We start from the raw sequence: 22,243 nt of genomic DNA, 5'->3' as shown, positions 1-22,243 counted from the left end.
AAGAGGGTGAAAGTGAACCCTGCCTCCCTCATGAGGCACCCATCCATCAGCACCCTTCTTACATAACCATCTGTTTCCATCCCCTGGCCAAATGTGCTGATGTTACAACTATAGCAGCTTACAATAGAGTCGTGACACTCAACAAGTTTCCTGGAGAGGAACCTAATGACATCCTGAGCTGGCAGGAGATATGGACAACTATAATGACATCACCACCAGCACATATAGAGTATGTCCTAAAAATATATTATGGTACTACACAGATACATTTTGCATTACACTATAAAAACTTATATATTTCACTTTTTCAGTTGGAATATTAAATTGTAAGGAGTCACAATCCTTTTTAATGACATTTAATGGAGAACAACTAAGAGAAGAGCTTTATTTTTAACCTCAGTAGCTCCATCTAGGGATGGTCTGTTGGTTTGTCAGTTGGTAGGTCAGACTAAGATATCTCAGCAACTGATTGCCATTCAATTTTGTACATATATTCATGGTCCCCGTAGGATGAAGCCTACTGACTTTGGTGGTCCCCTGACCTGTCCTCTGGCGCCACCATGAGGTTGACATTTGTGACCTTTTGTCTTCTCTGTCTAAAACATTCACATTGGTGTCCTCAAAGGAGTGTCTCTTATTGTTGTTTATATATAGGCAGACTGCAGAGACTTTGCCTGAGGAGATGACGTTTGGTCACTGTTGTGCTTATATTTGGGTTTATGGTCATTAGAGTGGATAGGTATCTGCCTTAGTGTGTTGCTGGGTTTGGAAAACTCAGGGATACTCTGTTTATTGAAGATCCTCCTAAGTTTCTTGGATTCTCCATCTATGTATAGAATGACTATGTTATCAAATGTGCTCTGCTATGCTCCTTTGTGTGTCACTCTGGAGTTTTTACCAGATCTTGCTGCTATTTTCACAAAAGCCTTTCCCGAAAAAGCTTATCAGCAGCTCACAGTGCTGTCCTGATATTTCTCTTCACACTTGAATTCACAGGACTCTGATGACTCACACGTGTCACATGATCTTAACAACTCATATGTGACTTTAATGACTCTCATGTGACTCTCAAGTGTGAATAATCCAAAGAGGTTTTACCTACTTGGGACTCCCCACCAGTGAGTCATTAAATCTCTGTTCAGTGATGAAATGTCTTCATGAACATAACAACAACTGTACTTGCCTATGATTTAGTACTTCTAAATATCTTATTACCTGGATGACTGAGAATGCCTTACGGGGGGGGTGGGTGGGCTCATGTCTCTTAATTCTGAGGGAGACATGTCAACCAAATCCTCTGCAAAATATATTTATTATAAATTAATATTTATGTTTATTCTTGGTACTGGGACGGTTTGCAGCTGAGTGTGAAGGAGGCGAGAATCAGCATCTCCAAGTCTCCAAGTTGTACTCTGCTGGAAAATGATGGATTGTGCCCTTTGAGCTGTGAGCACGTTGCTGCTTCAAGTGAAGGAGTTGAAGTATCTCGAGGGCCTTGTTCACAAGTGGGCTAAGATGGAGAGTAAGATTAACAGGACGATCAATGCGACATTAGCAGCGATATGGACTATCGGGCTGTTGTGGTGAAAAAGTGTCTCGATTCCCCAGCTGATTTATGTTCTAGCCCTCAGCTATGCTCATGAGCTGAGCGTAGTATTGGAGAGAATGGGATTGTGGATACAAGCAGGCAACATGACTTTCCTTCACAGGGTGTCTGGGCTCACCCTTAGGGATAGGATGAGGAGCTTAAACATCTGGAAAGACCAAGGAGTGGACCTGCTGATCCTTTATATTACTAAAGTAACTCAACTAGGAAACTTATTTAAAAGTTCATTGATTCTTTCAAGAAAATCCCTGACAAAATTGTAAATGTCAGATTTCTATGTTTACTCTGGAACTTAAATGTGTTTCTACCATGACAGAACCTAGCTAGTTCTTACTGATATGTATAATTAACCCATTGAGGGGTCATTGACTGTAAAGCATAATATCTGCTGCATGCAGCAATTACATGGGAAATACTCAGGGAAAGAGGGATTACTCTCTTGCAGGATCAATATTGTGCTACTTGACACCTGCAGACATATTGCCTGCTGTCAACACTGGCTCATAATTAGGCCCCCAATGTCCAAAAATCACTTTTCACAGGATGATACACAAAGATGTCTGGCTAAGCTGTGCAGAAATGTTCTCACTGTTCATGTAAGGTAAAATGGTAAAAAAAACAATGTAAAGCAGTGACATGTCAAAGTTCGTATTCTGCCAATTGGACACTTCTGTCACTCTGATTTAAAGGCCTGATAACCTGACAGGAATTTAATTTGTAATGGTGCCAGTGTCTAATTACGGGTGTATATGCCATTAAATCCATGTACTTTTCATACACATCTGAAGAAATACTGAATATTGAATGGGATATCAAATATGTGTTGTGGAAATGGTCAATATGAAAGACTATATGTGCACATAATATAGTCCTATAGCATGCAGCTTCATTACATAATCACCATTTAACTTTAGTTTAATTTCTAACATTTATTTGTCAGGGACCATGTACAAAAAACATTAATCTCACATAAAGAGAATAGATTTATTGTACCAGATTTAGCTGCAAGCTAATTTCCAGTAGTCCCTGGGCAGGACCAAGCCACCAAGTCAAACCAAGTACAGCGGAAAATTGCACTTTTATGCCCTGGTGTTATCTAAGGGCTGCTCAAAGACAAAGACAATGGTAAGGTCATACTTTAAGTGTGATGTGTGCATGTAGTCAAGACTCTTTCTAATCTAAAGTCACATCATATGTTTATCTTCCCCATCTCCCCACAGGTCCCCTTGCTGAAGCACTGTCACAAGCAATCAACTCTGATTAGCAATGTGAGCAACGGACACACTCACACACAAGCAGATACACACATGCACACACACACACACACACACACGCACACACACACACACACACACACGCGCGCACACGCGCGCACACACACACACGCGCGCGCACGCACACACACACACACACACACACACACACACACACACACATATGCATGCATGCACACACTTAAATACACGCATACACACAGTACAGCACAATCCGAATGCCAGTGCCTTGGAGGAATTCATGCTGAGTGAAGTGGATAGCTGAGCTCTGGTCAGAGAAGAGATGCTGAGTGCCTCCAATCAGGGAGGAGCTGGAATGTGTCATTGACATTTACACCTACCGACACCAAATAAGAAAAAATAGGGTGCAGTATATGCTGCTGTCCCAAAAGACATAAGACATACATACTGTAATGATTAAAAATTTACCATTTTCAACAAGATAAAGTTACGTAAGCAGACCCCTCACTCCCTGCACACAAGGCATTTTAATGCATTTGTACATGGAAACTTTACTGTACTGGCAAACTAAATAATGCACACGTTTTATTAAGAATAATAGAAACTGGCAACTTGTTTGGAAGTTGTACTGAGCATTTCAGGGAGCTGAATCAGAATCTCTAGCGCTTAATTAGTGTCTAACAGATGTAGAGTGCTATTTTAATGAATTATCTCAATTACAGCCATCCACTTATGCAACTGCCGTAGGTCAAAGGAGTGAGGAATTAGTTGTTTTAGGAGTGGTGCCATCTTACAAAATGTGCACAGAAAAATGTGACAAATGCGTGACAGATGCAATGCCATGCATATTTTTTTGTACAGCATTAATGTGGTGATTTTTGGTCGTGACAAAGTTTTTGCATAAAATAAAATACTGATGTGGGGTAACTTATCAGAAAAATTAAAAGGAAATTTCAACTTATAAAATACCACGACAACAAAGACAAAAATGGTTCATTTCAGTCCATTTCTATTTTTATTTCTTTTACTCCATAGAAATGCTTCTTTAGGTAGTTTTATACCATAGCAAGGAGAGAATGGTGTATCAAATACTCACTTTGATCGGACTTTGTAGGGGACGTTGGGCTTATCTTCTCTGTGGAGTTGTCACTTTCCTCATCCACGACGTAATCAAAATTTAAGATAAACATCATCACCACGCCCTCCTCATTTTTCACAGGGATTATGTGAATGTTACACTGAAAGTCAGAACCTGAAAGAGAAACAAAGTGTCAGTGCCAAAAATGTGAATCATACATTATCATTCAGCCTGTCATCTCTAAAAGTGTCAGCGTGTCCCAAGATGTCTGATGATTTGACCTAAAACTAGAAAAAAAACCCCACTATGCTCAAGGGAAATTTATCAACAAGTTCAAAATCAGGCAAATCATTGTAGAGGCCATTATTTAGGATGTTAATTAAACAGAAAAATGACTAACACCTCCCTCTGGTTTCACATGAATGTTGGGAAAACGAAGAGAAGTTGATCCGATTTAAAGGTCAATGCCTGCATGTCAGAACAAATGAAATAGCCCAGGGGTTACACAAAGTGTATTTGTGTGTGTGTGTGGGTGTGTGTGTGTGTGTGTGCGCGTGTTTGTTTGTGTTGCATGCCTACTTGCACCCATATAGCTGAACCACATGTATTTTAATGACCATACATAGCATGAAAATGACAAAGCTTGCAGAAGTTGGACAAATATGATGCAAGAGCCACAGTATGGTGCAGACTGCGGGGTTTAGTGGAATAGATCAAACAGGCAGGACAGATTACAGCCAATTTAGAGGATTGCAATGTGCTCATGGGAATAATCACTTGAACTGAGCAGGGTGTGAGGCAGTGGAGCAGAAAACAATCCGTGATCTAAACTTAGTCTTGAGCCCAGAATATCCCGATTTCTCAACTGCAGTGGTTATTAGCTGTGTTAGTGAAAGCTGTTGATGCCTGCGGGGACAACTGCCCACCAATAAAACTTTCTACTCACTGGACCCTAAACAACAACACAATAGCTACTACGCAGCTAGGGTGACATACAATATCACAGTGATCATCTCCGGTATGGGAGAAAGCTATCTTGAGTGTTAACTCTGAAATGACTCCAGCACATAATAAAAAAACATATTACATATATTCAAAAAATGTAAATTTTTTTTTTTTTTTTTAGAGAATATGCTCAAAATGTCTAATACCAACTGCCCCCTTGTCTCTGTATGTCGGTCTGTCTTTCTGTGTGGCTTGTTGTGTTGCTGCTACTCACAGAGGACACATATTACCAGTGTTCACTGTAATCTCTGCAGGGCTCACAGACACCCTGCCAGCAGCATTCATTAGCAGTAGACTTGCTGTCTGACTAAATATAACAAGCTTGGTCTGCCTCAACATGCCAGAGTTCTATTGGAAGGATTTTGGCATCAAAACTCCCAGAAGTAATGCTGCGCTGTCGCCACTGACAATATGATAATGTAATTTCAATACAATGGAAAACATTAAAAAAAAAAAAAGTAAAGTATTTGAGAATGCACGCAGAATTCAAAGTTTCAACAGTATCATATGAATTAATGGGAATAAATAGTACAGCATACGCTTGTGTATGTGCTGTATGTGGATTATAAGAGCAGCGGGTGTGCACTCCACACCCATCTTGTCTGGTGTCATGGGTGCCTGGTTGTGTTATGTTGTAAAGTAGAAGAGCGGTGCTTAGAGAGCCTGGGAACTGTGAGTCCTTCCCCAGAAAATCCCTTTTTCATAAAAAGCACTTTCCCAGAAATCCTTCACTTAATTCTACATTGTCCCTTCTATAAAAGGGAACATTTTTGGTTTTGACTTTGATCTGTTTGATTTAACAGTATGCTCATTTTTCAGAGTGAAGGACAAACTAATGAGAGAGTTATTCAGTATCGACTTTCAATTATCAGATAAAGCCTGCAGGAATTAAATGTGTTAGTGATGAATCCTTAAAATCTTCCCTCCAAAAAATGTGCACTTATTGATGTTATTTTTAGGGCATTTCTTTCCGTTTATTCAAAAGTGGACACTGGAGAGGTGACAGGAAATGAAGGAAGAGAGGAGGGAATGACATGCAAAATAGATCCCCGGCTGGGATTGAACTTACTTTTGAGTACAAGTTTATCACTAACAACATGACATCTTTACCACATTTCTAATGTCAGATTTCTAACCGCATATTCTTTATTGTTTGTCAAACAAAATGTGCAAATGACAAAGTTGACACATATCTCCACCTTTCTACTCGGCCACTCAAGATAAGATAAGTAGATTATATATGTTATAGTATGATATTTATTGCAGTTCAAATGCCATGTTAATAAAAATGATGAAATGTTTAGCCTGTAGTGTCAGTGTACTGTCAGTGTAGAGCGAGGCACAGGTGAGTCGCTTATATGTAATAAAAAATTTGATTTCAACATTTCTCATCCTTATATGGGGAAACAGATGCAGATGTCCGATTTGCTCCATTGCTCAGGCATGCGAGTACACGTGATCTAAATTCTGCTCCCTGTCAGGGGTTTTCTACAGTTTTCTGAATAGAGCAATAACCCGAGCATTAAATATGAATTGTTCACATTCACTGAATGCAGTTGCGAGCATATACATTAAAAATTGTTTTTTGTTAACAGCATCAGGGTTTCCCTGCTACATGGGTGCATGCTTACACGTAAATATATTAATTCTTATTTACAGAATATGTTAGACAATGTAAGCATTAGTTAAGTAGAGAGATTTAACTGCATTATCAGCCGACATTGAGGTACTGTAAGTACATTTACAAAGTAAAGTAAAATGTGAAACAAATGCTGTAAAAATTATGAAGTTATAATATCTAAAACCATCCATTTGAAAAAGGGAAAAATAGGAGTAATACACTATATATATTTATATTACCTAACAGCAATCTAGTGTGCATTATATGGAACCATACTGTGTAAAGACAAGGTGGTAAATTCAGCAGAAATATTTCTGGGCTGGAGTTTTACCTTACCAGATGGAGAAACAATGGTCATGCTTAAAGGCTAAACCATGGGGGTCCCTTCTCATCTGGTCTCCTGCTGAATGTCACCTCTACCAAAAGGGATCAAAAAGGAAAGCTTCTTTATAACTGCTATGTTAAATCAGCTGAGACTGTGCACTTCTAACTTTGATCTGATAATATGTTCTCATCAGTATATTCATAATTTATTTTTATTTATATATTTGCCCACAGTCCTGGTTAACAAGAGGAACCCTTTTGTGAATAAAACAGGGAGCGCTTTTCTCCCCTTTACCTACAATCAGCTGCAGTAAGCCATGTGATCAGCAGAGCTACTCATGACCTGAAGAAAGACTCATTGATTGGGAACAACTGTGTTATTCATCTTCTTTCTGACTTCCAATAAAGGCCAAGAGCCTACTGAAGGTATTTTGGTGGGGAAAATTATGTGAATCCAAAGTTTTGACTTGACTTTCTCTCCGATATTTGTGATGACTCTTATTCCACTTTATCCAATAGTAATACTAATTGAGATCCACAGCATTCCATGATACTCGTGTAAATTAACTTATTGTTGATTTTTATAAGAAGATTTAGATGTGTGCCCAGGTTTATAATGTCATTATGCAATGTTACATGATAATACAATCAAATAGAATACTAGAATACTTTGTGAATAAAAACTGAATTCAGACGGAAAGATCCCATTTTATAGATCTGTGATGCTGCCCCCCCGCTGTTGCCTTGGCAGGCAGGACTTTGCAGCTGAAGTGTCATGATGAATAAAACTGTCAGACAGTTTTATGAGAAGCTATGGCCTTTTTCAGATTCATTGGGGAAAAATATTGAATTTGTAATTTGACCTATTTACACGCTGCTGTGATGCACTTTGTCGCACATAGTTACAGAATGGGAAAAGCCTCGGGAAGATACATTTTTCCTGACAAAAAAATGTATAAAATCAAATATAATGCATTCTGACACTCCTGTAGAAGAAACTATTTATACTGTATGACTATGAAAACAGCATGTACTGGAGATACAAAATCATCAATATGGAATACACTTCCTGTTTCATCATCACTGTACATGTGATGTGACTCTGACATGAATGGTGCATTTTAAACTCATTCATACTTTTTAGCATCTTGGCGCTCCATAAATGAAGTGTTGGCTTTCCTGCTTCCATTGTTTTTATTTGGTCTCACATTTGCTTTTCATTTTTAGCTTTTTGTCTCTCATCACGTCGGTTTGTTAATTCATGATAAGGTCCAGCTGCGCGCTCTCTACCCCGACTAAAGGCGTCAGTATGCTACAATCCATGTCCTTGACAGATCGTCAAACAGCATCTGAAACCTCTTTCTGAATGCAGAAACAGTAGAGACTGTCCAAAATGATGCGTTATCGTCATTTGTACGATTCATTATGTCTCGACCCTCACAATGATGGCAGGCTAATGAAATAATGTAAAATATATAACATTATCAGCTCACAATCCAATATCAAATCACATCTATGGTTTGTTCATCTGTTTTAGTGTCCCTCTTTTTCATTCTGTACAACTTTATGCTGCATTATACATTTTCAAGTTGGTGAATGTGTCTTTTAATTGGCTTATGTTTTATTTATGGGCAGCGCTTTATTTTCCTGAATGTGACGTATTTGTTGTCAAAATGGTGAAGATGTTTTCTTCATTTTCTTTTGTTTTGTCTATTTGCATTGTGTTTTCTTAAGCTGCAGTGCTTTTAACTCTCTCTCTGCTGCTGCACCGTGTAGCAAGCTCTTTGTATTCCTCTCTCCTTTACTTTTACATTTGACATGATTACCTTCTGACCCTGGTATGAATATGAATACAAATAAGCTGTAATGTACAGTATGTGTGCTGCAGTGCTATACAACCTTCCTATTCTTCTGCAACACTCAGCACACACAGTAATTAAACAGACAACACAATACTGTCCAAACACAGCCATAGCTGCTGGACATGGTTAACATCTTTGACAGTAGAGCGGTTCATTCGAGTGTCCATTAATTCCCTGACCTTTATATAGAGTGTTTCCCTGCAAGCCAAGAAATGTTATTTACACCTGCTTGAATGAATGAACCGTGTACAGTATTAAGACTAGCTCCCTTTTCATGATGGAAATTTCATTACTGTAGATTCTATTTCCATCATCAATTATTAAAACATTGCTGCTTAATCAAGTGATCCTTCAGGCACTCTTACAATAAAAGACTCACAGGTCAAACAGAGTTGTGGTGAAACTGGAAGATGCCTTAAAATATGCATATATATTACCAGTAGTAGTGTTTATATTTATGTAGAATGTATGAATACTGCTATACATTTTTTAATCTTATTTCAAAAAGAGAAGCTATTTCTTATTTGAACACCGCTGTTCGATTTTTATGTATTGAGGCTTCATATTAATCTGCATAAGCTGATCTGCTTTAGGGAGAAACATGAGTAATATTGTTGAGCGCTGATTTTTGTTTTTGTATCTTTCTACCAATGTACTATCCACAACTGCAGCTTTTAAACAGTACAGCCCCAGACTTACTGCCTGGTAGTAAGTCTTGTATAATGAAATCTGACATGTTCCTCGTTTAGGGCTATTCTGCTTAAGCCAATACGCAACGTTACTGGGGCATAGCCAATCGGGACTAGGGCATGTAGGGAGAGGCCATGCAAGCTAACCCTTTGTTTAGAGTCCTCGGGCCTTGTGGCAATATCTCGCCTCAGTGAGACTGCTGTGAGCTACACAGCCTGGCCTAATTTCATCTTCAATCAGCGTCTCCGGAGCCATCAGGGATAACTAGCATCTCTGGCTCAAACTACATTTCATATGTGTTTATCAATTCATGATACTTTGCTCCGTGATCTTTTATTCCGTTTAATTTAGCACAAATGCTGGTGGATTGAATGCAATGGATGGTAAAAAGTTTAAGTTAGCGTACAGTAACTGATTAAGATAAAAAAAAACAAAAAAAAAACACAGATGGTATCGAGAGGAGTATTAGATTACCACCTCCAGCACAACCATCCCATGAGATAAAAATAGTCTGTGGATGAACATCCTATCCAATGCAAAGTGAGACCTGTATTGTTACAGCGTTCAAAGCTCCATCTGCTCATCACAACCAATAAACTCGTAATTATGGGAATTACGGTAGCATATCATCCATTATCTAAATAAATATGCAAATGTTCTCGTAATGAAGCTGATATTCATGTCTTCTCTTTGAAATGAGCTTAAGTTATAGCATGCACATCCACGCTTTCCACAGCACAGCAATGGGGCGCCCCACTGTGTGTTTTTTAATTTGTTACAACTTCTTGGACGAGTTGACTTCACTCTAACAGAATGAAACCTGATGAGGAAAACTCTGTATGTGTTTCACCTCATACTGCGAAACATCAAAGAGGGCTGAGTGTGATGAAAAATGGATGTGCTCTTTTTTGGAGAGTAGTCATCCAAGTGTCCTGCAGCACACCTTGTGCACTGTAGGCACTCACTGTGTCCCCTGTCCCCTCGCTCCCCTGCCACTAAACCCTCAGCAGGGGTACACGGCCCTTCAGTCTCCTCGGTGGGGAGTCACCTATGAAACCCTGCACCCACGCATGCCACATGTCCCAGATCGTTCAGCACGGTTAGCTAAGCTGCCACTGTTATGTAGCCATTATCCATTTAACTTCTCTCTGCACGGTGTCAGCTTCCTTTTGTTAAAACTCATTTAGGTACAAAGTATTATTACACCCCGTGGAACAGGATAGCTTTACAAAGCCATCAAGGGAAAGCATTTATCTCATTGATTATGTATCATCGCTGGAGGAAGACTTTGCTTGTGGTATCTTCCCTCACAACCCGTCTTGGTTGTTCACAAAGAGGGGGGGGACACAGAAAATTTAAACGAAAATGCGCTTGTGCTAAAGGCCTTTGCTGTGATCCCGTAGTCCCCATTGTTCCTCTACTTTTAATTTCTAAGCATACGCATAAGCAGCTTAACTTTTTGCCTTTTCAGTGAAAAGAGCCAAAGCTTTGTTGCTCCTGATGTCACACGGCTTCCTCAAATCCTGACCTTACTTTGTTTTTTTAAAGATTCCCACTGTATTTACTGATGGAAGTGGAAAAACAAAATGTCATATTGCAATTCCTCTAAAAACTGGCATATAAGGCATTTCTGCACCTTATAATTTCAACCAATATTAAGAGTGACTGCATCTCCGGTGTGAAAAACAGGGAGGAATAGAAAGACGGACTGCTGGTAACATATCTGAGCTTATGCTAGTTTATTTTATGTTCTTTTGTTTTTTTTACATACCCGTGTGATTTGTGACGTACAGTAGGTGCATGGAAAATGGAGGGGTTTTATACAAAGGATTAACTGATTTGCATGAGGACTGATAACTTGAAATACAGCTAGGAGACATGGAATACATCCACTTTCCACCCAATTCATTCAATTTGCGGAGCGTCTTGAATCAATATGGCCATCGCTCTCAAGGATGCCATGAATCTTTCATTCCCATATAGCAGTGGGAGCGTGTGGATTGTGTCCTCCATACCAGTTTAATGCATTTACTCTGTAAGCTGCTCCTTCCCAGTCACTGCACTGTCAGCCCTGACATCTTTATTCATGAGCACACGCGCTCACTGTAAATTCCTCTGAGGAGTATTAAGAGTTGTGTCTTGAAGCCGTGATGCACACCAGGGAGGATTGTGAAGAGACGGAGTGCAACGATTATGTTGGAAGGTCTCTGCAGCTCTCATCTGTCACGCTTTAAACATTACAGGCGCATGATGTTTCGATGGAGTACAGCACATGCGTGTAAGATGGGAGGATGGGAAACAAAATGAAGTTGCTTTAAAATCCTGCTTGTCAAAAACCAAGCTGTTAATGCTCTCACAAACAGACCCTCAAGAGTTTTGTGTAATTGTCTTGCAGGTTTCTCAAAAAATCTATTTTAGCAGTGTAGCAGCTGGCTCTTGGTTCCTTCTTGATTAGCAAAAAAACAAAACAAAAAAAAAACTGTCTAGGCTGATGGCTGAAGATGGTAGATTAAACATGTATCCATGGCCTAGAATCTAATCAAACTCATAATTAAAAATTAAAGCCCTGGCTCCTTACGATTAAATAAAACATTGTCTTTTTTTTCCCAGCTTACTTCCAGCTTACTCCTCATTTACTGCTGTTCGTACACGCCTTGGAAGTTATCACAGAGGAAAGAATATGAGCTCAAAGCAATAATATCACACGCACATAAAAATGTTGGCCCCTGATGGTGTAAACACGGGCACAAAAAAAAAGCATGTTCTTGTTGTGCTGCTCTACAAGAGGAGCAGAGGATGTATAGAGGATTGACTCTGCACAGCTATGTCATGCTGACCATGAAAAGCTCATGTGAGAGCATGGCAGGAGGTGGTCAATCCGGAGATTTATGCCACTGAGCGGTAACATCGTATTAATTCTCTCTGACTCAGGATTGCCGTCTCTGCAGTGCACCATTCACATCAGGACTAGGATTGGCCAACAATGAATGACAAACACCAGTCTAGCATTAAAGGGAGAGCATTTTTATGCAAAGCTGTAGCATATCACATGTACAGCAATTTCACAGATTAGTGGATTGATCCACTGTCTAGTAAAGCTGCTGTACACCTTCGCTGTAAACCACAACATGGATAAATGAATCAAACACACTGTAGAGTGTATTTTATTTGAAATGTGTGAAGCAGATGTATTTATGGCAAAGTCAGAAAGCGTAATAAACTTTACAGGACAGCAGGTGAGCTCTCCTCCACCACCTCTCACTCTGTCCATCAAAGCACAAACACTGCGTATCATGCTTTCACCTGACATAGCACCTACTGCTTCAACCTCTTTCTATTTCAAAACCAAGAAGAAGTGCACACCATCATTTTGGCAGCCAGACTTTTTTTTTGTCAGCCAGGCACATGATGCCAAGAAGATGTGTCCATAACTCTACTGCTGTGTTTCAATACCTTCTCATATGGAGCTTTTTACTGTTTATCTGTGTATCTGACACTGAGTGTTAAACCTCATAATGCATACTGCCAAACACTAATAACATTACCATAATACCATTTTCACACCACACCACCACAACCATTTTCTAATCTGTCATTATTTAGATGTGGATATTATATGCAGTGACATTTTTTGTCAGGGTAATGTTTTGCTTTACATGGACTCTCTTGTGAAATCTCTATTCATAACCCTCCTGATGTGCGAGGAGGATCAAAGTTATCTGTATGTGTTTACTTTCACTAAGTACATGAATACCTTCGGCACAAACTTACACAAAGGAGTTATTCTAGAGCTGACTGCCCTTACTGTTTTCCTCCATGAAGAGGTTCATGTCTGAACTGACTGTGGCTGGTTAGTAACAACCTGACACATCATGGAGTGGACGTAGTGAGAAGCTGCAGTAGGTGCTTTTCTCAGAAGAAACACGGGTATGCTGCACTACTGTGCCAGGTCGCTGACTTACCATCCTTGCGGTAGTAGGTGATCTCCAACTTGCGCTCCTCGGACCCGAGCACAGCCTGGGCCACCTGGCTGATGGCCTCTTTGTCGGTCAGGCTACCGTGGAGGAAGTCACAGGTGCACGGCTTCTGCATGATGTCCGGTCTTGAGAAGCCTGTCATCTCGCAGAAGCCATCGTTGCAGTATATGATTGCACAGTTCTCCACCCTGGCATTGGCTATCACAAATTTCCGGTCTGCATGAAAAGAAAAAGCATGAATTGTGTTCTTCTTGCTGTGGTACATCTGACCTCAGAGCCACGGTGTCAGCTCACACATAAAACCAATCAGCAATCAAGTTGATTAAGCTCACTGTCACTTATTAAACATTTTCCCTGATGCTGTACAGAAAGATACGCAGCCTACTAATTATTTTATTCAGCAAATCTCAAATCAAAAACTCTCCAATTCAACCTCTCTCGTCTTCTTAAGAAAGACAGTCATCATAAGATGTTTTTAATGGGAAGGAACCATAAACTTACATTTACACACTCATCATTTTTGTTTTTAACGTTAATCTGCCAAAACATTTACTTTGTAGCATTTTCTTATCCAGCAGCAGAAATTGAACATCAAGGAGATACTTACTCTGACCCTCGAATTTCCGAATAATTAATCCAAGGAATGTGTTTTGTGGCGCAACGTGACCTCTTCGCACAGGCATGTTTACACACAGAATATCCCACGATCTCCAATAAAAGCGCCTTTACAAGTAAATCCCCCAAGTTACAGATGTTGGCTCTTTGTGCTGTTTCCTTTACCACGGACCATAGCCGACGCGACTCGACTTCCACTTTAAATGACCTTCCCACTTCGCCGCGGAGTTGTTTAGCCCGCTTGTATGCCTGAGCATGTGAATGCCTCCTTGCCGATACGCACGGAATCGGGGAGGATTGCTTGAGTTAGATTCGGTTCGCAAAGCATTTCGCGTTGAGGATGGGTGCGATCCTGACGTCCTCTGTTGTGGCGTGTTGGGCTCATGCAGCGGACAGTGGTTGATATGCCGAGGGGAGTGACGTTGCTCCCAGGGGGCTTAGTTCCCTCCACCTCGGGTAAGGATAAGTCCCAGCCTTGTGCACCGACACTGAGCATTATCGGAATATGCGCTCATTTGGTATTTTATGCCTTTCAATATGCTGACAATGTAGTGGTGCTTCTTATGTGTTTTCGTACAATGAAAGAACTGCTTAACATACACTCTACTACTATTTTATATGTTTACACAACTAGTTTCTACCTGTAATTTTAGTCTTCAGTTATTTTCACACAACGTTTTACATACAGCAGTACTATACTGTCCTGTAACTTTGGTTCTACTTTACTATACTTAGTTTCTGCTTTGCATATGCATCCAAGTCAACTGGTAAATGTATGAATACCATTTAGTCTCTTAGTAAACAAAACCTTAATGAGTAATTAATAAAGGAATGGTGCAACATTTTGGGAGACATTTTGCTTTCTTGCCAGCTCATGTCATTATAAAAAACACAAGTGTGAAAACTACAATTTATGGATGGCTGGACTATTTCTTGAATTGGTCGCTGCCTTAGAGACGCTGGTAGGTGGATTTTGTTACCCATAGACAGAGCCAGGCTAGCTGTTTGCCCCGTTTCCAGTCTTTATGCTATGCTAAGCTAACGGGCAGTTGGTTGTAGCTTTACATTGAACTCTCAGCAAGAAAGCTGATTCCCCGAAATGTCTACTATGTCTAACTATTCCTTCAATGAGCTATTTTCAAATCAATGGAAATGTAATTTATATCAAATATTTAGAAACATTTATAATGTATGGATAATTCATATTAATACATATTATGTAATGGCATTACCAGCAATGGCAATACTGTATTTCATTTTGAAGGCAAGATGGTTAGCTCATACGTAATTTGCAGAATATTGTGTCCAGTGTTGCTTATGTCAAACTTGCACTGTCATACGAACATGATGAAACTAAAAAAGTAAAAATATCTATTGCCAAAAGCGTCGTGTTTTCATTTCTATAAACACTCTACACAAGTTCTACACAAATTTACCCATTCAAGGCCCTATACATAGACCTATAATACACTTATACAGTGTTGTCACTTGTTTTACCTGAAGCAACCTTTCCTCAGGACTGTGTGGGTGTGTACAGACTGCACTTGATTGACATCTCCACCTCTCTTGTTAGTTTTGCTACAACTGTAAGGGCAGCACACAAATTACAAAATCACACCTTAACAATTCTGATTACAAGTACTTTGATGGCCTCATGTTGTTCCCAGCATAGCTTGACCCAGCTTTAACTCAAGCAGAGGTGTATTCAGCCAGAATAACAAAGCACTTGTTAGGTCTGTTGGGCCTTTAAGAGCCAGTTCAGGCGTTCAGCTGCAGAGAGCTCCTGAAAGTTGCTGTCCATGGTGCTGAAGGAAATCCTGATTAAATTTATATTTTATACGTGTGGGCTGGAATCTCTCAGCAACAGTCATCTTTTCCTAAAACTGTGTAGAAAAGAAAACAGGTGTTGAAAATCGTGCGACACTCTTTCGGGTTCAGTTCATGATGCATCTGCTCTACTGTGTGTGGCTGATGTGTTCACCGTCGCTGGTTTACATAAATACTGCTGAGAAGAAACCAGAAGTGTTGAAGTGAAACTAGTGTTCAGTTTAGGGGGCTCAGTCTTGTCATCACTGTGGCTCTGCTGAATTACGTAAATATGAAATCCGGTATTCAGTGTTTTTTATTAGTTTTTTATTTTAGAAAAATATATACAGTAGTTTTTATTAGCTTGGCTTGTTTGTCCAAAGTAAGCACTTGTTTACTTTAGGTTCCAATTGTGGTGCTGAGCAGCAGCATCAATTCAGTTTTCTGAGCTTATGTGTTGGAATCAACTGCCCATCATTTTTTATGGGAGCTTGATGAGAGTTACAGGGGCTGAACTAGAAGGTCTGTTGGTCTGTGTACTTACTGTGTACTACTCAGTTATTCATGAAATGAACTGCATATGTTGACAGTTTTTTTCTTCATCTTGGGGATCCCACAAGGTAGTACACATTTCTAGACAACTTTCGCTGTCCATGGTCCTGCAGTTTCAGTACCATTGTGGATCCTCTGGGAGCTGTGGAAAAGCTGGTATACACAACTATAACACAAACTTTCTCTCCAAATCCTTTTTTACTCTTTTTACGTCATTCATGGGGTTTTCATGAATGGGAGCATGTAAACAAGGAAGTTCAGCTCATCTGTTATGACTACAGCCAACAGCCAGGTGGTGAAACAATTAAAATGTATGTGTAATGCAAAACCTCAACAGTCTTGAATGACCATATCCAGAGATCGTACATATTCCATAAATATCAAGATGACCTGTGTATTTATTTGTATTTAACCAACTACCACCCAATGTGTGATGCATTTATTGTGTTTTAATCCTAAATGGCAGGTCATATCATCATGTATTATGAAAAAGGCACTATTGTTCAATACTTGCTGGTGTGTTTTTTTTTGTTACCTTATACTGTACTTCCTGGGAGCTTGTGTGGAGCTGCAGGTGTGTCTCTTAGGGTGAAAAACACTCCAGGATTTCTTCCTGTTTTTTTCTTCAGTTTTATTGGCCTACATTTGGAAAATTGGAGCCAAAGCTTGCGGCAGTATCTGTTCTCTTGTTTTGCACTGCTCTGGGAAGAGTTCACTTTAAAAGTGAGCTGAGCAATTTTGTGACTTTTCAAGTGACATGCAGGATAATCTTGGGAGTATTTTTCTTCCTGTACCCACAAACACAGAGCTCCCCAGGGCTGTGCTTTGTCTGCTGTGTTTTATTAAATCACAGTTGCATTAAGCCAATCTGCAGCTCGTATCCATTACTCACAACACAGCTACAGTTGAACCTTTCAGAGGACAGCCATTACTCACTAACAATTAAGTTAGAAAATCATGACTTGTGTTTTTTCTGTTGTTTGTTTAGCTTGGCATTTTAGGATGAGAATTCAGTTGATTGATTGCCTATTCTAAGACCTAGAGTCCAAACTATTACTTACAGTATTATGACTAGTGTGAGAAATATCCTTGTTGTATGTATCTCACTTCTAGAAACATACTTGATTAACACTGGCATATATGCTGACTGGTAAAAGCAAAGGGTAGCAAGGGGTGGGTGAGGGGTGATAGATACTGAGAGCTGCACACAAGGGAAACAATATCCCACAGAGAGCAGTGTGGCCTTGGGTAAAGGCATACTGTAGTGTAAAACTACTCCAGCATGCTCTCAATTACACTTTAAATAAAGACATCTTATTCAGCCAGAGCAATTTTTCCATCTTTTATAAGCTAAGTAGTGGAGACAAAAAGGGCAAAGGTTTACATAGAGTACTGATTTGACCTTTAATTCTCTAGCTAGCTTTAGTTAGCTATTACTTAAAGTAATTACTATATGTGCTGAGTTTTGAGCGGTTTGGGAGTGTTGAAATACATTGTATGATGTAATGTTTAAAGGCAGCTTGAACTACTATATCTGAAATGACAGTTGTGCAATTTACAGTAAAGAGGATAGAAGTTGGGATCAGTAATTTGATGAACAGACAGCACTCTACTCAACTATGAGGAATGAAATTAAGTGAGTGAAACCCCGAACCCGTACCACGCAGGTCTTATTACGCTGATGTTAAGAGAGCATTTACTCTAATGGCATGGTACCTGATCTTTTATCTTAAAATGGTGTAACTCAAACAAGATGCACGAATGCATTAAGTTGTCCATCAATGACGGGCAGTAGTGTCTGTGACTGAACAAGATGATGACATTCATCACTCTGTGGCTTCTGTACTTGTAATTGGTCTGTCGGTTTACAATAGTTTCAGCTATGAGTGATTCCAAAGAGGGAGGACGGTGCTTTAGTGAAGAAGGAGCGCCCAGATTCAAACCTCCGTGCCAGAAAACATCCATCTTTTGAGCAACAATGTGAAGGTCTATCTGCTCCAGCAGAGATTGCTGTTTCACAGATGAGCTCAACTATATAGAGGAGGACTGGAAAGTGGAGGAGAGTGGAAATGATTTCTGCATAAAGATCAACCTTGTGTCACATTACACAACATTACATCACACTCTTAAAAACTGACTACGAGTGACATTCGTAAATAAAACACAGGATATCTTTTTTTTTCTTTTACAGTAAAACGTATAGCTTCAAAGGATTCCAGCACTAACACTACCTGGATACTGTAAATCATGCTGCCATTCATTCATTTGGTCATTCATTCATTCATTCACTCATTCCACATAATCTCTGAGAATTTAGAGCAATTTGAAAAACAGCTGCAGCCACAGCAGCGTCCACTGTCCAGAGCCTAATCCAGGTCTCACGGCAGTATAGCTCTCTCTCTCTCCCTCACCCCTTTTACTCTCTCTGCTACTGTGGCCCATACACGTACACCAGTGGAGCACAGTTGCAGGGCTTACTCATTGTCCATATAAACCATTACAGCCTTGTCTCTGGGAATAATCCACTACTGCAAAACACTAGAGTGCTATTGCTGCTTTTGCTGCTGTGCCTCACCCCATATGCCACTGCACACATTCTCCACCATCTGCCCTCAGTGAGAAAAAAAAATGGAGCAAAAAAAAAAAAAAAAAAAGAGAAGAGAAAAAGGGCCACCCTCCACTTTTGGCTTAGTATGTGACTTCACAATATCATTTAATCTGCCAGAGGTCAGTGCTTTGTCCCTTGGGCCCTACTGAAAATGTTAGACCTATTACATAGGGTGAAAATGAAATTACATAGAAATATGTAAAATGCTCGATTAAAGCATCAACTGTCATTTTCTCCTGACGCCTTGAGCACAAAGATTGTTTTGAACCCCCCTATATCACGTGTTTCCACTAATTTACAGGGTCAGAAATACTGCAGCATCTGCCCTGTCACCACTGCGAGGAAACTAGCGCCAGGCCCCGTGTCAATGCAGCTGCAGTCTCCAGGCACAAGCACCATATGTTGCCACCCACAAATAGGCTACAAAGTCATCTGACAATGAACCGCCACCTGTGTGGCTTGCTTTGCCGTTTGCCTTTGTCCAGGCTGTGACTGCTGATTCATCACAAAGCCAGGCATTTTCTGTAGGTCAGCCATCAGCCATCTATTGTTGTTTATCAGATTGGCACTGGAAGGAGAATTTGTCCTGATACATAAAGCTTACACAAATTGAATTGGGTTGAAGCGTCAAAATAAACATATAGTTCCAGTTAATGATGATTTCTCTCAGATTACCTGAACAAAAGATCATTAAAATCAGAACTGACTTTACCGCGGCCACACTTCGAAATAATTGGGATGCACTTAAAACAACTTGAGGTGACATTAAAGCCTTTCATCTTTTCCTAATGGCAGGAGTTTCCCACTGAGGTCATCAGCAGTATAGCTTTTTTTTCTCCAGTGGAAATGGCTCTCCAAGGCTACAGCTAAACATCATTATGGATCATTTATTCAGGGGCAGTGTCATGCCAGATGACATGCAAAAGGGCAGTCACTGAACTTTTACCCACCCAAGAAACAATTTACCTTTATTAACAATTAAAACGTCACCAATTAAACTCTGACGCAGACTAAAAGAATGCCATTCCAAATCACTCTGATGACCTTCTGATCCGACAGCAGATTAATCATTTAAGAGCAAATAAACACCAACTGGTATATGTCTTCTATTACTGCTGCTACAACGGCAGCAACAAACAGAAACACATCTTTCGGAGACACTTGAAGAGTCTAAAGCAATACATATTTCAGAAAAGCTAACTCATAAGCTGCATTAATACACTGATATTAATAGCACTTGTGCTGGCAGCAGATAATGATGAGCCAAATCCACTCAACACAACAAATTACAAAAGTACAGAGTTGTCTCTACTATTCTAGACCATCTCGCTTTGTTTCCTGCTGTGTAGATTAAATGTTAAAGAGAAAAATGGAAATATGTCTGTGATCACACAATGACCTCTCTCCAAACCTCAAATATATCAAATCATCAATAGCAGTATATCCTTAAAGGACACAGTGACAAGCGTCCTCTTTGGATCTCTGGGAGAGACTCGTAAAACAAAATGTCATCAAGATGTGGAAAATCTCCAGCTATTGCCGTCCTCTTGACAAGTTTTGGAGGAGGAGCAGTTCATTACCACTCTTGTCAAAGTGCTGGCAGTGCTCAATGGAGTGATTACCTCATTTCAGTTATCCCCTCTGTGATCAGAGGTTACCATGGAAACTGCTGTGCCCCAGTAGATGTGCCACTGCCACTCTCCCCCTGGCAATATAGGCTACTTTTCATATAATTGTTCTATGGTGGTGTTTTCCTAAATAATGTTTTCATCATAACTGAGCCCCGCTTGTGAATTAAGTGAGCCATATAATATTAAATACACTAGGCTCTGACTTTTATTTCAAGCAACAGGTTAAGATGGCTAACAGAAACGTTATCAATATGATTGATAGAGCTTTAAATCTGTTCAGTATTACACAATGTCACCCTTCACATCACTGCGTACTTGATAACAGTAGTTTTAGGGTGTGTATTATGTTTAGACTGGAGGCAGAGAAAAGCCTCATCACTTCCTGCTCTGTCTGCTTGGCACAGCTCGCATGAGGGACTCTCACTATGAGTAGTCTGACTCCACAGCTCCGTCTCTCTGGAGGGCAGCCAATAAAGTAAAGTCCCTCTCCACATCCAAACTAACTAACACAAGATGTCGTCATGCACCACACATCGACAGCCTACACACCCTGCTCCGACCATCTATGAGAATGTTTTCTCATATATAAGCCAGTAATACTTAAAAATACCTACCTAAAAATATCATATATATAATATATTATATATAAGTTACTAGTATATACTGTTCTTAAGACAGATAGATACATGCATGCATTTCCATGCAGCCATCACAAAGATGCTTATTTCATATGCAACTGCCATGAATCATTAAGATTGAAAAAGGGGGCATGAACCATTGAATCTTGCTTATTTGCTCTTTTTCGTCAAAGGAGAGATTCTTGTTTTTATACAGCCTGCCTAAGCATTTTTTTTAATGAATATTCCCTTGGGTTACACTGTACTTCTCTCTGATCTTCACCACCATCCACTGTATAGGTGATGCAATTATCTGTAATAACTAAAAGTAAAAACAGAGGTTTATGATTTTTGATGTCCAAGGAAAGATGACGAAGCACTCAGGGGTGAACTCAGTATAAATGCCTAAGACAAAAGCAAGCATGTCATCAGCTTTGGGTGATTGATTGTAATCAATTTTTTTTTTAAATAATGTTAAAATAAAGTTTACTTGTTCATATTACTAGTTACTAGTAACTAGTAACTAATGCACCAGTTACATTTCACTGAAAATGTAACTTTAGAGTGATGTTGGTGCTTAGTGTTCATCTTTAATATGTTTTGGTGGTTACAAGAAAATGACTGTTGAACTATAAAAATGTAGAGTTGTAGTTTATGCAGGAATAAATGGCTCTGTGCTGACATCATGTGGTTGCTTGTGCAAGTTACATGGTAGGTTATAGGTGTGACGTCTCCTATCCTGATCTGTATCCTGGACTGTTTACATCACCCACAACACATGTCACAAGCATGTGATCTCCATGTAAAAGCTGGCAGATTACACATTGTCCTTGTGTATTCCCATTCTTGTAAACAAAGACACAAGGAAACATCTAGCCATAAATAATGTCAGCCTGACTTCAAAATATTGTTACAGCTAACCTGCCAGTAGTTCATTTGCATCCATTATACCCACGATCAGTCTGCGTATCTATGGGTGGTCACTGAATGCAACATTATGAATGTCAGTATGTAAT

The 22,243-nt window shown here is 39.7% G+C and overlaps 1 protein-coding gene across 1 annotated transcript in view; it reads right to left on the bottom strand.

Moving 5' to 3' along the window:
* LOC139291966 (voltage-gated inwardly rectifying potassium channel KCNH7-like) overlaps positions 1-14,081 on the bottom strand; it is a 33,797-nt gene extending 19,716 nt beyond the window's left edge. Inside the window, exons 1-3 of the mRNA XM_070914059.1 lie at positions 14,006-14,081; positions 13,384-13,614; positions 3,938-4,093 (exon numbers count right to left, since the gene is read on the bottom strand). Coding sequence (XP_070770160.1) covers positions 3,938-4,093; positions 13,384-13,614; positions 14,006-14,081 — 463 coding nt within the window. The remainder of the gene's footprint in view (positions 1-3,937; positions 4,094-13,383; positions 13,615-14,005) is intronic.
* Positions 14,082-22,243: the final 8,162 nt, after the last annotated feature.

Source organism: Enoplosus armatus, chromosome 11 (assembly GCF_043641665.1).
Source record: "Enoplosus armatus isolate fEnoArm2 chromosome 11, fEnoArm2.hap1, whole genome shotgun sequence".
NCBI lineage: Eukaryota > Metazoa > Chordata > Actinopteri > Centrarchiformes > Enoplosidae > Enoplosus > Enoplosus armatus.
This window is presented reverse-complemented; position numbering and strand designations above follow the sequence as displayed.